At 36.3% G+C, this 12,134-nt stretch overlaps 1 protein-coding gene across 1 annotated transcript in view; it reads right to left on the bottom strand.

Moving 5' to 3' along the window:
• CRYBG1 (crystallin beta-gamma domain containing 1) overlaps positions 1 to 12,134 on the bottom strand; it is a 47,540-nt gene that overhangs the window by 9,610 nt on the left and 25,796 nt on the right. The window contains exons 10-16 of the mRNA XM_063096856.1: positions 11,621 to 11,778; positions 10,778 to 10,904; positions 10,543 to 10,688; positions 5,168 to 5,294; positions 4,949 to 4,981; positions 3,759 to 3,871; positions 1,978 to 2,107 (exon numbers count right to left, since the gene is read on the bottom strand). Coding sequence (XP_062952926.1) covers positions 1,978 to 2,107; positions 3,759 to 3,871; positions 4,949 to 4,981; positions 5,168 to 5,294; positions 10,543 to 10,688; positions 10,778 to 10,904; positions 11,621 to 11,778 — 834 coding nt within the window. The remainder of the gene's footprint in view (positions 1 to 1,977; positions 2,108 to 3,758; positions 3,872 to 4,948; positions 4,982 to 5,167; positions 5,295 to 10,542; positions 10,689 to 10,777; positions 10,905 to 11,620; positions 11,779 to 12,134) is intronic.

Raw genomic sequence — 12,134 nt, 5'->3', positions numbered from 1 at the left:
TGACATGTAGAAAAGATTTTGTCCATCAATGAACAGAGTAGATTAGTGTGTAGAGATGTTTTGGTCTAGGGATTAGTTATATAAAACATCCATGGAGGAAAACAACACAAAATTGTAGTAGCATTTACTACTTTGCACTTTCACTGCACTTTTCTTTGAGATAGCATGCCAGAAATGTTCTAAACACTGAAGTTTAGTATCAAAAATCAAGTAATTGTGAGGTATTAAGTCAGAATTAAAGATGTACAGTCTTAATACTGATAAAATGTTCATTTCCTCATAAATAAACCATAAAAGCACATTGTAAATATCAGAATGATGTGAGCGTATATATGCCAAGTTCTGGTTGAGGAAAGGCATTTGAAAGCTTCAAATATATACATAGGTAGCTTTTAGAATACTAGCCAGGTAAACTCTCAAAGAGTCTTATTTCATTACTTGTAAGCTAATGAATCTTACCACATCATTCCATGTTTCACTGCTACTATTTTCATGTCTCAATAGCATTTTAGTTATTTAAACATGCAGGCAGGGATGAGATAAACCCAACATATGTTCTTCCTATCTTTAAAACCAAAATCACCAACTACATGTGTTTAAAGCTTTTTAAGAAAGATCAGCCACCAAAACCTAATAAAAATTTCCAAAACCAGACACACCCAGACTTTAACAGCTGAACGTTATCTTTAAGTTTTGTTCTATTGTGGTGATGGGGAGCATTAATCAGCTACAATGTATATCGACAAAATAAAATTTAAAAAAAAAAATAAATAAAAAATAAATGTTTTCACATTTATATCTCAAAAAAAAAAAAAAAAAAAAAAAAAAAAGTTTTGTTCTATTGACTGTTGCTTTGACTACATCAAACTGAAAGACTTCCTTCCAAAAGGGGGCACTATAATCTGGATTAGCACATAGGTAGGTGATAAACTGGGAGAAGTTATTTGATTGCAAAACTCTAAAACAACAGATTAACAATAGATTAAAAACCCTTGAGGAATTTCTGCAAATCATTAACAACAACAAAAGATACAGAAATCTGAATAAAAAACGATATAAATAGGTAATTCACTGAACAGAAAACCCAAATGATAAATAAGTATATGAGAGACCAACTTCACTAATAGTGAAATACAAATTAACCCAACAATGAGATAATACTTTCTTACTCATTTATCAAATTGACAAAAATTAGAAAGAGGGAATACTCAACTCAGTAATAGCAATACTGTGGGAAGCAGGAACCTGTAGCCACTGCCAGTGGAAGTAAGTCTAAGGTGGTGGGATTTGGTAGTACCAAGTGAAATTGCCTGTTCCTACATACGAAATCCAGCAATTCCACTCTGTAATATATAGCCCCAAGAGGCTCCCACCTGGGTCCATAGGTACATGCATATGAGGATTAAATAAGTAAAACAGGGAGGCAGAATACCTGTATCATTTAGAATCAAACTAGGTGTACATACGGCCAAATGGACAGCTCTCAAAAATTTTTAATGCAAGCATTGAGTTATGCTTATAACACAATAAGAACTATAGCATAATGTTTACATGAGTCAAAAGCCAACATACAGATTTTTAAAAAACACACTTTACAACAATATCCAAGCTGTATGCCAAACTCATTAAAATGGGTACCTGTGAAGGGGAAAGGAATGGCAATAGGGATCAGGTATGAAGTAGAAAAAAACAAGGCAGGAGGGAGCCCTGAACTAACGCCTGATGACTGTGGGCCATGAAAGACTAACTCAATGCCCTACACCTGAAGTCCAAGAAAACAGCAAATAAAAACAATTTAAATGTTAAAGATCTAAAAAGAGATCAAAAAGTTAAAGGAATGGAAAGCTCTACTGCAACTGTTTTTCTGCCTCTGACTTTAAGCACTGAGTAAGTTCTACCTGCTTGTTTCCTTGCCCTGACCATCAGCTGTGTAAATCGTATATTCCTATAACACTATATTCACACTGACATACTTACAGCATCTATAAAACGAAGAGACTTGAAAGTTGTTCCAGGCAGGCATCCCATTGCGGACAGACAAGGATAGTGACCTTCCTCCAACACGTACTGATTACCAGAGAAATTTTCTCCATCATATGCAACCCAGCTACAGTAGGAAAAAACCACACATGCACACACACGCAGTATGCAATTTGAGTATTCCTATTTAAGAAGTCTGATTTTTAGAGGCAGCCTGCTATAAGATAAACACAATGCTATGGCTGACACTGTTCTTTCTTCAAAAATATCTGGATATATTTACTGCATTTCATCTTGTGACAAATTAAAACATTCATAAGTCAGTTAAGTTTGGGAAATAAACTTATTTGGGAAATAAACTTCTTTCTCCATGAATTTTCCCATGTTTTCACTTCACCGTCCAGCCTTCCTGGCTCCTCTCATGGGCGCCACCATTCTCCCAGCAAATAGCTTCAAGCCTTCTGAATAATCCTTCAACCTTCATAGCTGGCCAGTCACTTTGTTTTCTAAGGTCTTTTGATTTCCTCCCAAAATTTCTCTTACACTCCTCTTTGTGCTCATTTCCAATACCTCTAGACTGGGCCAGAAGTCAAAATACCACAGTGACTCAGGCAAGTCACTTAGCTTCTCTGGGCCTCAGCATTATTGATAAAATGGTGATTTACCATGCTTGTCTATTAGAGGTTTGTGATTTGTTGTTGCTTTCTTTAATCCAACAAATGCTTACTGAGGGCTGTGTATCTGGTACTTTTCCATTGCTGGGCATACAGCAGAGAACAAAACAAAGTCCCTGCTGTCTTGAAGTTTGTACTCCAGGGACATGAGACAGACAATAAATGAGCAACAAAAAAATGTACATGTCTGGCAGTAATAAATGAGGCAGGGTAGAGGATAAGGGAGAAACTATGATAGGAGTGGAGGTGTGTGCTAAGAAACTGCAAAGCTTTACTGTCAATCTATGTATGTGAAAGCAAAGCCAATGCTCTTTCACTATGCAATGCTAATATGATAGTGCTATTTAGACCCTAAAGAACTGCATGATTAAAGGCACCATAACTATCATCATCATCATCATCATTATTAGACTTAATTCTTCATCATCTCTTGCACAGATTGCTCTAAGGGTCTTCTGACTTAGTTTCCCTGACCTTGGGCTCTCCCCTCTCTAAAGAAGCTTTTGTAAAACTCTTGTTGTCAGCATACCACTTTGTGCCCATTTCCTTTCCCCTGTGTCTGGTGTTTGCTATGGCATCCATCTAAACTCATATGCTCAGGGGGAGTCTTCACACCCTGATCCTGCCTACCCTCCCAGTCCAAGCTGGCTTCCCTTCTCCCCAGTACAAAGCCCTCACAGCCAGGGAGGGTGGGGTGCCCCCTGATCAGCATGCACACCAACTGCACTCCAGCCGTACACTCTTCTTCACCTTCCTATCATGCAGAGTGCCTACCCTACTCCTACCTACCTACAAAAAAAAAATCTAACTTGGGAGCTACCTTAGAGATTTAGAACCTTACACTCCCTTTACAGATGATGGAGCAGGCATTGAGCACATAGAACCTGGTCTGAATTCCACTGCACAGTGAGGTGATTGTCACCTTCTCCAGCCTACATGGACGTCCATGTCCTCTGACATCTAGTGCTGCACTGCAGACTCTTGAACTGAGATGGTGGTTTCATATAGTGCCCAGCACCTAACAGGTGTCACTACATACTTGCTGATATGTGAATTCTATTTTACCCCAGGGATTCGGCTCTGCCAGTCCACTGTTTTGCTTACCTGCCCCCTAAAACTCTGCAAGACTTGGTAGAAAATGAATCATCAATTTGACTAGTTGTTTCTTCAAAACTTTGACTGTGACCTTGAAACTGTGGTTCTGAAAACAAGTGAATCTTTGAAAAAGTAAACAGAAACACATAAAATTATTTTCGTAAACACGATAACTCATTCAGCCTTTGAAATGATGACCCAAACATGACCCATTCGCTCTCATAACAGTAAACTGGCATGAATTTTATAAATCCTTTCATTTTCTACTACATTAATGAGGAATTAGAAACACATTGGCTGCACCGTTCATGACTATTTAATTCAAAAACATCAAAGGAAAATCCAACCACAGAGTTAACTTTCTGTAAAACACCCTGTTGTTAACAAGCTGTCAGGCATTTTAAAGCTTTATTGTTGCCCAAAGTAGTTGTTCATCAGTTCTAACATTAGCACTAAGTTGTACTTTGGAAACATGTAGTATAGTTTTCCTTTCAGTGGAAGATACTTGCTGACTTATTAGAATCTTGTATATGTTAACAATAATCAACCACAATGTATATCGACAAAATAAAATTAAAAAAAGAATGTTTCACGTGTAACAAACAGACTATTTAGTGATATGCATGTATGTACTAAAAAAGGGCAAAAAAGAGCAAAAAAAAAAAAAAATCTGAAGTTTCGGGAAAAAAAAAAAAGAATCTTGTATATGTCAATAAAAGATGCTACCATGGTGTTTGTGCCTCTATAACTATGGATGTATGAACACTTCCATTAAAGGTAAAATAACGAACGTAACACTGCAGTTGATGTAGAGTTAGCATTCAAAAGGCTTGAGTGAGACCATATAAAATACCTGTCTGATGCAGACACAGCAAATATTAAAATTCATTTTACTATTACAATAACTATATGCTGTTGTTTGAAATATTAATCCTAGTGTTTTAAACTGTGATTCAATGTAATAAATAACATTCAGCTTTACATGATAAGAGCACTTTATAAGAAATACTTAGACATGGGTCAGTGCTATCAATTAAGCATTAAAGTAAACTTAAATCTTCTTTTAAAAATACAATTATGCTTTGAGGCATAAAAATGGGTAAAACTAACAAAATGTTCCAAATGTCTGACATTTTATATAAATTCAGCTTTTCAATGGAAGGCCCCTAATTATAAAAAATAGAAGTTTTTAAAGTTACCTGATATCGTCTTCTTGGGCCAGTAAAAGAATCCTAAAAATTTTTAAAGTGAAGAGAAAAAGAAATAAATAGAGCAGACATGTTGAAAAAGTTTTTTCTTCCAGATTATTAGCAATTACTCAGAATATTTTCTGTAGCAATATTACATGAACCAGAAGCACATATTAAGGAAATCCAGAATTCAGTTAAATATTCTCATATAGAAATATAACTTCTTACCAAACATATGGGTTGAACAGAAGAGATCTTACAATTTTTGCCTCCCCAGTCCTCAAAACTGGTATAAAAGCCTTTATCCAGTATATACTGTTCTCCTGTGAAGTCGGGATTTTCATAGGCTACCCACCTAAAAAAAAACAACATTGATTTGTTATAGTTCATATTTTACATATAAAACTATCACACACATTTGGGCAAATATGTATCATACAGAAACTTTCATTTGTTTTACTAATTCGTAATCTTAATTTTTCTGATTTTCCATTAATCTTTAGGAACAGATGGATTTGTCTATATGGCAAATCAAAATGGTAAGTACAAGAGTATCTTTACATGAACTTTTTGGTGTTCTTGCTTATCAAATCCTATTCCCTGAGAAAGCTCTAATGGGTGTACTTCTCTGTGTTTTATCCTAATTCTAAGAAACAAATTGGACTTTTAAGAAGAACCTGGTTTTTTTAAATAAACAAGCAAGAATTCTTTTTCTTAGCAACATTAAAATCTTTTTTCAGAAAGATCTTAACAAGACGCTATGCATCTGTTACACAACAAACCACACTGAAAAAAAAAGTTAACAGAAGAAATGCTTAAAAAAAAAAAGCAGCTAAGTAACCAAAATTTTCTTTCAAACAGTATTTCCAACACGACACAACTATGTAATAAGCAAAATTGAACAAACTCACAGAAATACTAAAAACAAATATCTTTTGGAATGTTTTCATTTTTCTTTTAAGTGATCTACACTCAGAGAGGAAAATCAACAAAACCAACTTACTGATGCTATTCCTTACCCAAAGATAAAATCTTTGAAGGGGAAAAAGTTTTTCAATTCTTTCTGTTATCTTCAAGTGATACTCAATTAATTCACTGCTCTAATGATCCTCTCACAGATTAAAGGAATAATATCCATATAATATCCATATACATATAGCACTCAGAATTTTCTAAAATGCTTTCACATCTATCTTCACATTTATTCTTCTAGGGAGGTACTGGTGTTCCCATTTTACAGATGGGAAAACCTAAAGGCACAGGAAAGTTAATTCATCTATTCATTCAATAAACATGACTGCCCATTTGCCATGTCCCAGGAGCTAGACTGGCACTAGGAATACAAAGATGAAATAAGACAAAATCCCTGCCCTCAAAAGTTCACAGATGGGTAAGAAGTATCACATGGAATTATTCGTTGGTGTTTGTTCTGAAAGGAAAGTGACTTGTCCAAGGTGACACTATCAATTAGTGGCAAGAACATCATTGACCCTATATCCCCTGAGGCTCGCTAGGCTCTCTTCACGTTGTGACCCAAACTGCCATGTGCCCTATAAAGTTTCCTTTCTTTTACTATTCTACTAAATCATACCTAAAACAGGCCACACACTTCATAATTTGAACAGATTACAATTTTACTATCTAAAGGGCTGATTTAAACAAATATTCAAGTATAGTCATTACTAGGAAATGAACAGCCATCAAGGAGAAAAAGGACACTGCATAAATCTCAAGGGATAACCAGCTGTGAGAGCTAACATCTGTACATTCACTCCTGGCCATATGAATGGAGAAACTGCTATAAGCACCAGTCACAGTCTCTTTCAGAATGTATTGCACCCCACCCTGCCCCACTTCAGAATTTTCATTAGCAATTTAAAAAACGTATTCTTTATCAGCTGTGGTCATGACATTAATTTTCAGATAACCTTGAAGACGTCACTTAACCTGTGTGAAAGTTTGTATTTTCATTTGTAAGTAAGGGAGTTGGCCAAGTCGAGGCTGTACAGCATATGGGTACCTGTGCACGACGCACACGCTGCCTCTGCCCACATGGGCTTCAGCTTCTCACACCTTATGCAGGGAAGCAACAGCAGGGCAGGAGCACAAGGCTGTGGGGAAGAGTGTCTGCATATCAAGGAAATCTACAAAAACCAGGACTTAAAAAAACCCAACAATTAAAGAGGATAAGTCATATCACATAAATGGGTTCCAGGCAAAACTCTGGGTCTGTAACAAATTAGGAAACAGAGGGTTAAAGGCCTTTTTGTTTGACTTCAAGGTTCGGAGGGGAAAAAGCCAGGGAAGATGGAAAAACTGAATACACAGGAGAGGAGGCAGCAACTGGGCATGTCCAGAAATCAGTTTTATCTAATACTTTTTTTTTTAAACTAACAAGTGTGAGTACACTATCCCCCCTAAAAGTAAAATAAAGTGAGCAAAACCCAGCATTCAGGTAAGCCTATCTAATTCACTGAGGCTGAAGCAGAAAAACAATTAAGATGTTTCTCAGATTGACAGTAGTGTTGTTTTCCTTCCAAGATGCAGCCCCAGATGAATCATGCATGGATATGGGCGGGGAGAGGAGGAAGGACAAACCCAAAAACCTGGATCTGAGATTCTCTGCTTTATTTATGATCTAGAGTCTACTCTTAACCTATATCTGGGACTTTTGAGTAAATTCCTCTCTGTCCTTGTTCAAATGTATTCTGTACCCATGAATCAACACTTCTCTTTAAAAATTGGTGGGGGGAGAGAGGCAAGTTCAGGTACTAGCAGGTCCCAGCCTGGTGGAATAATTGCTCTGAATTAAGGGCAGCAGGCAAAACTGCCTTTCTGGGGGAGGCCAAAGGAAAAAGAATTTAAAACAACAGCATGCTTATTTTTTTTATCTTAACTCTAGAAATATTTCATTTTGCTCTTAGTTCTAAAAAAATTAGCCCAATTCCCACTATTTGAGCAAGAGTATAGCATAGAACTGGTAAGCAGGACTGTGTAAGAGAATTTCTCTGGACATTCCAATAAGAAAGGAAATGCAGTTCCTAAAAACCTCAACTGATTGTTTCATGAGCATCCTTCCCGAAGGCTGTTCTCTGTATCAGAGCTAATAATGAGTTCACTTTCCATTTATTACACCTGTGACACTTTCACAGAACAAGAATTTCAAAGTTTTTTTCTGACTTTGCGTTCCATACTAAGAAATAAAGAACCAAACTAAAATGCCTATTTACCAATAAAAATAAAGCCATTCAAATAAACTACTTTTCTTTGAAACTATTAAAAATGAATAGGCTAGTCTTCCTCCCTCATCTCGGCACATCTCAACCTTCCTATCCCACAATGCTACCTCTTCCACAAAGTCTTCCCCTGTGTCCAGACTGGAAATTCATCTCTCTCTGCTACGGAGTCCCAAAGCATTTAATCTCTACCTCTTTTGTAGCAGTAATTATATTTTACACAACTATTGTAACTTCTTTGAGGACATTATGTAATGCTTTGCATATAACAGACCTCAATAAACATTTTGTCAAATGACAAACTGAATGAAAATGAGGAAGCAGCTGGCCCTGGTAAATACAGAAGCCCTTCCACATCCAAGGCATTTAAAAGGAAGTGGGGTGCGTGTGAGTGTGTGAGTGTGTGAGAGAGAGAGAGAGAGAGAGAGAGAGAGAGAGAGAGTGTGTGTGTGTGTGTGTGTGTGTGTGTGTCTCTGTGTGTGTGTGTGTGTGTGTGTGTGTGAGTATATGTGTATGTGCCTCCCTTCAGTACCAAACTCAACTGCCACAACCAGAAAAAGCCCAAGCCAGGAAGTACAACTAGAAATTACTAAAAATAGAAACAAAAGCAACATTTTATAAAGGAAACTGATTTCAAGTAAGCAAGGGCTGGGTAAGAAAAAAAGGAGGTTGGCCTAGGATACAATAATTCTACCTGTGCTAACAGTAATCTACATAAATGTCCTAAGGGAATTCTACCTAGCATCCTTTTCCTTCTTTTGCTAGGGTGGATGACTGGGCTCTGACTAATGGAAGTAACACTCCTATGAGTATCAAAACATACAACTGTTTCACCAGATTGAGTCAGTCACTATATTTTCCTTCTAAATAATTAGCTTTAAAGGCAAGCTAAAATACTGCAAAGCCACAACATTTCAGATGACTTCTGCCTTTTGTAGATAGCCAACTATAATTCTAAAATGTTAGGGCTCCAGAATAGGACCCAACAGAAAGCATTTCCTGCTAAGAATGGAAGACCACAAGTCACTGATGTCATTCTGCCAAGATGCATCACAACCAACAGCCTACACAAAGATTTAGTGAATATGACTAACATTGAAAGTAGTACACTATAGACAAATCTCAAATATCCAGGGCTACTGTGGGAAGCCCTATGAAATACAATAGGATTGAGGCTACAATGATTCAAATAGCCTATTTCACTCATGACGTCAAAAACCTAACACACTTTCAACAGAACCAATGTCAAATCATTTCATATAATCATTTAAGAATACACTCACTTGTAACAAATTAGAACAGACATCAGCCTGGATCATAAGAATAATTATGTAACTCCCTATAATAGCCAGCTGCTGTTTTTACCCATCTGATATCTACCCCCATCTGATATCTACTCCCACTCTTTCTGATGTTCCACCCACCCCAATGATATCTGAGTGGCTCCTATGGGACAGACCCTACATCTCAGCTCTAGGAAGGGCACATAGCCCAGGTACAGCCATCTCCCTGGCTATAGCGATTGTGTCAACCACGTGCACATGATCCAAGCCTAGAGAATCAAAGAAACCTGGAACTTGTGAAGGAAACAGAAGCTCTTTCCACTGCAAGAAATGAGTTGAGAGAACAAAAGCCAGATGCACCCACCAGGCACAAGATGAAAAGGCCCTGTCTAAAGTAAAGCCAACATAAAAAAGCCCAGTCAAGAGAGAGACCAAATTCTGATGATAGTGTGTGATCCTCTGCATCCAGCCACGCCTGAAGCAAATCTCCAGGGCTTCTCAATTACATAAGCCAGTCCATTTTTGTCACTTGAGCCAATTTAGCTTGACTTTCAGTAACTTGCATCGCAGAGTCTTGACTGATCATCTTTCAATGAAAACTTGCTTTACTGTTAATAAAGCGCTCAATTGCCAACTCTAGGTACACCGAAACAATTGTTTTTATGTCAAAATAATAGTGAAGAAATACACTGGAGCTGGTGTAGGACCATAGGAAAATCTAATGGGACTTTGTCCCAACCTCAAGTTTTTAATGTTAGATTACTATTATTATTTGATTCCCTTCATGAGAAATTCATGATCTTTCCATGCAGAATGACAATGGAAGCAGACCTGTAGATTTCTATCATGACACCCAAAAGCCTACTTCAATGTTGTGTTACATGTAAAAAAAAAAAAAAAAAAAAGATTATACGAGAAAGATTTTTTAAAGAAGTAAGGAAAGTATGGCAGTAAATACTACGTGACCAATTTAATGTTCAGCTGTTGAGACATTTGAGTGCCTACTTTGTGTCAGACACTGTTAATTTAACACAAACCAAGGTGAAACCCATGTTTAAAATCGCAACTGGATTATTTCACTTACACTCCACTCAGTACGTTAATAGACTGTGTCTTCACTCCATATCCAGTTTCCTTTAAATTAGCAACAATTCCCAATACATCAATACTGGAACCTTTGGATCCAAAGTTTTTTTCACTGTACATTATCATGTGAGCATTTGAAAAATCCTATTGAGAAAAAAACTCAAAATTAAAAGGCTAGCCATTTATTATCCCCAAAAGACCAAGTATTAGCCATTAGCTTTTCTTTAACTTACACCTAATATAGGTCGTAAAGACTGAAGTTCGCCATTATAACCTCCCCAATCTTTCCAGTCCTTGTATTCTCCTTCTTCTAGCAAATACTGATGGCCTGTATATCCAGGCTTTTCATAAGCAACCCAACTGCAGTAGAAAGAACATGAAGGAATAGTAATTTTCAGACATGTTAAAATTTTTCCAATGTACGTATCAGTCTCATTAACAAATGAAAATAGTTATAAAACTAGACATCAACATATGTGTTATTATTGGAATTCTCTAAAATTTAGGAAAATAACAGAATGGTCCCAAGAAAACATCCTAAGAAACATACATCAGAGTTCTGTAAAGGAGTGTAGGGGAGTATGTATATGTATGTGTACGTGTGTGTTTGTGTTTAACAAAAACTGATTCAAAAGAACCTCAGCAAATAAGTCTGGATAAACTTTCTTTGAATAATAATTAAAATATTATTAATTTTTGACTATTTACAAGAAAAATTTCAGTGTATATTTCTATAGGAAATGTGTAAGATCTATAAAATGTAAAAATATTGTAAAAATTAGAAAGCAAACTAATAGTTCGATAGTTTGCACCCTAATTCTAATAAGCAAGATTGTGGATTTGATCAATCTAGATAGGCCAATCAGTCAGCTTTGGTTGGTGTACTGACCCCACTCCAGTTCCTTAAACTGCTTTCTCAAATCCAGGTCATAATAGGCTAGGGAGAACATGGATATAGCTGTCAAAACTCACCTTACCATAGAATCAGGAATGTTGTCTTTGAGGATAAAAAAGAGGAAAATGTATTACTTTATTAAGGAAAAAAGAAATCCTTACAGGTCACCCCATCTACTTACATGCCTCTTAGAACTTTCATAGACCCTACTGATGTCAATGACAAATGATCGTCTCCAGTTGTTTCTTCTGTTTCACCTCCTTCCATGAGAAAACTACACGTCTCTGTTTCTAGTTCCATACATTTTCCTTCAAAGAAAGGCTTTTCATAAATAACAACCTACAGGAGAAATGAGATGTACTAGTAATTTATAAGAAGTTAAATATGTCAACAGCTAAACATTAAGTCAGTCATTTAATATCACCGAGTCCTAGAACACAAATTAAAATTTTCTAATCATATTTTTAAAAATTAACTAAATAATAGCATCTGATAATATAGTTTTTAAAAAATCAGGCTTTTTTTCCTGATGTGGTGTGTGGTATAGCCCAAAGCTATGGTTCAAAAGGCAGTTTTTAAATAATTGTTTTTTGTTCAATGTCTAGAACTGATATTTAGAATTTTTCTTGGGCCAAATTAAGGAACCAGAGGATTCTTTTTAAAAATGAAAAAAACTATAGCATCAAAGTAGGTGG

This window comes from Cynocephalus volans, chromosome 5 (genome assembly GCF_027409185.1).
Source record: "Cynocephalus volans isolate mCynVol1 chromosome 5, mCynVol1.pri, whole genome shotgun sequence".
NCBI classification, from domain to species: domain Eukaryota; kingdom Metazoa; phylum Chordata; class Mammalia; order Dermoptera; family Cynocephalidae; genus Cynocephalus; species Cynocephalus volans.
This window is presented reverse-complemented; position numbering and strand designations above follow the sequence as displayed.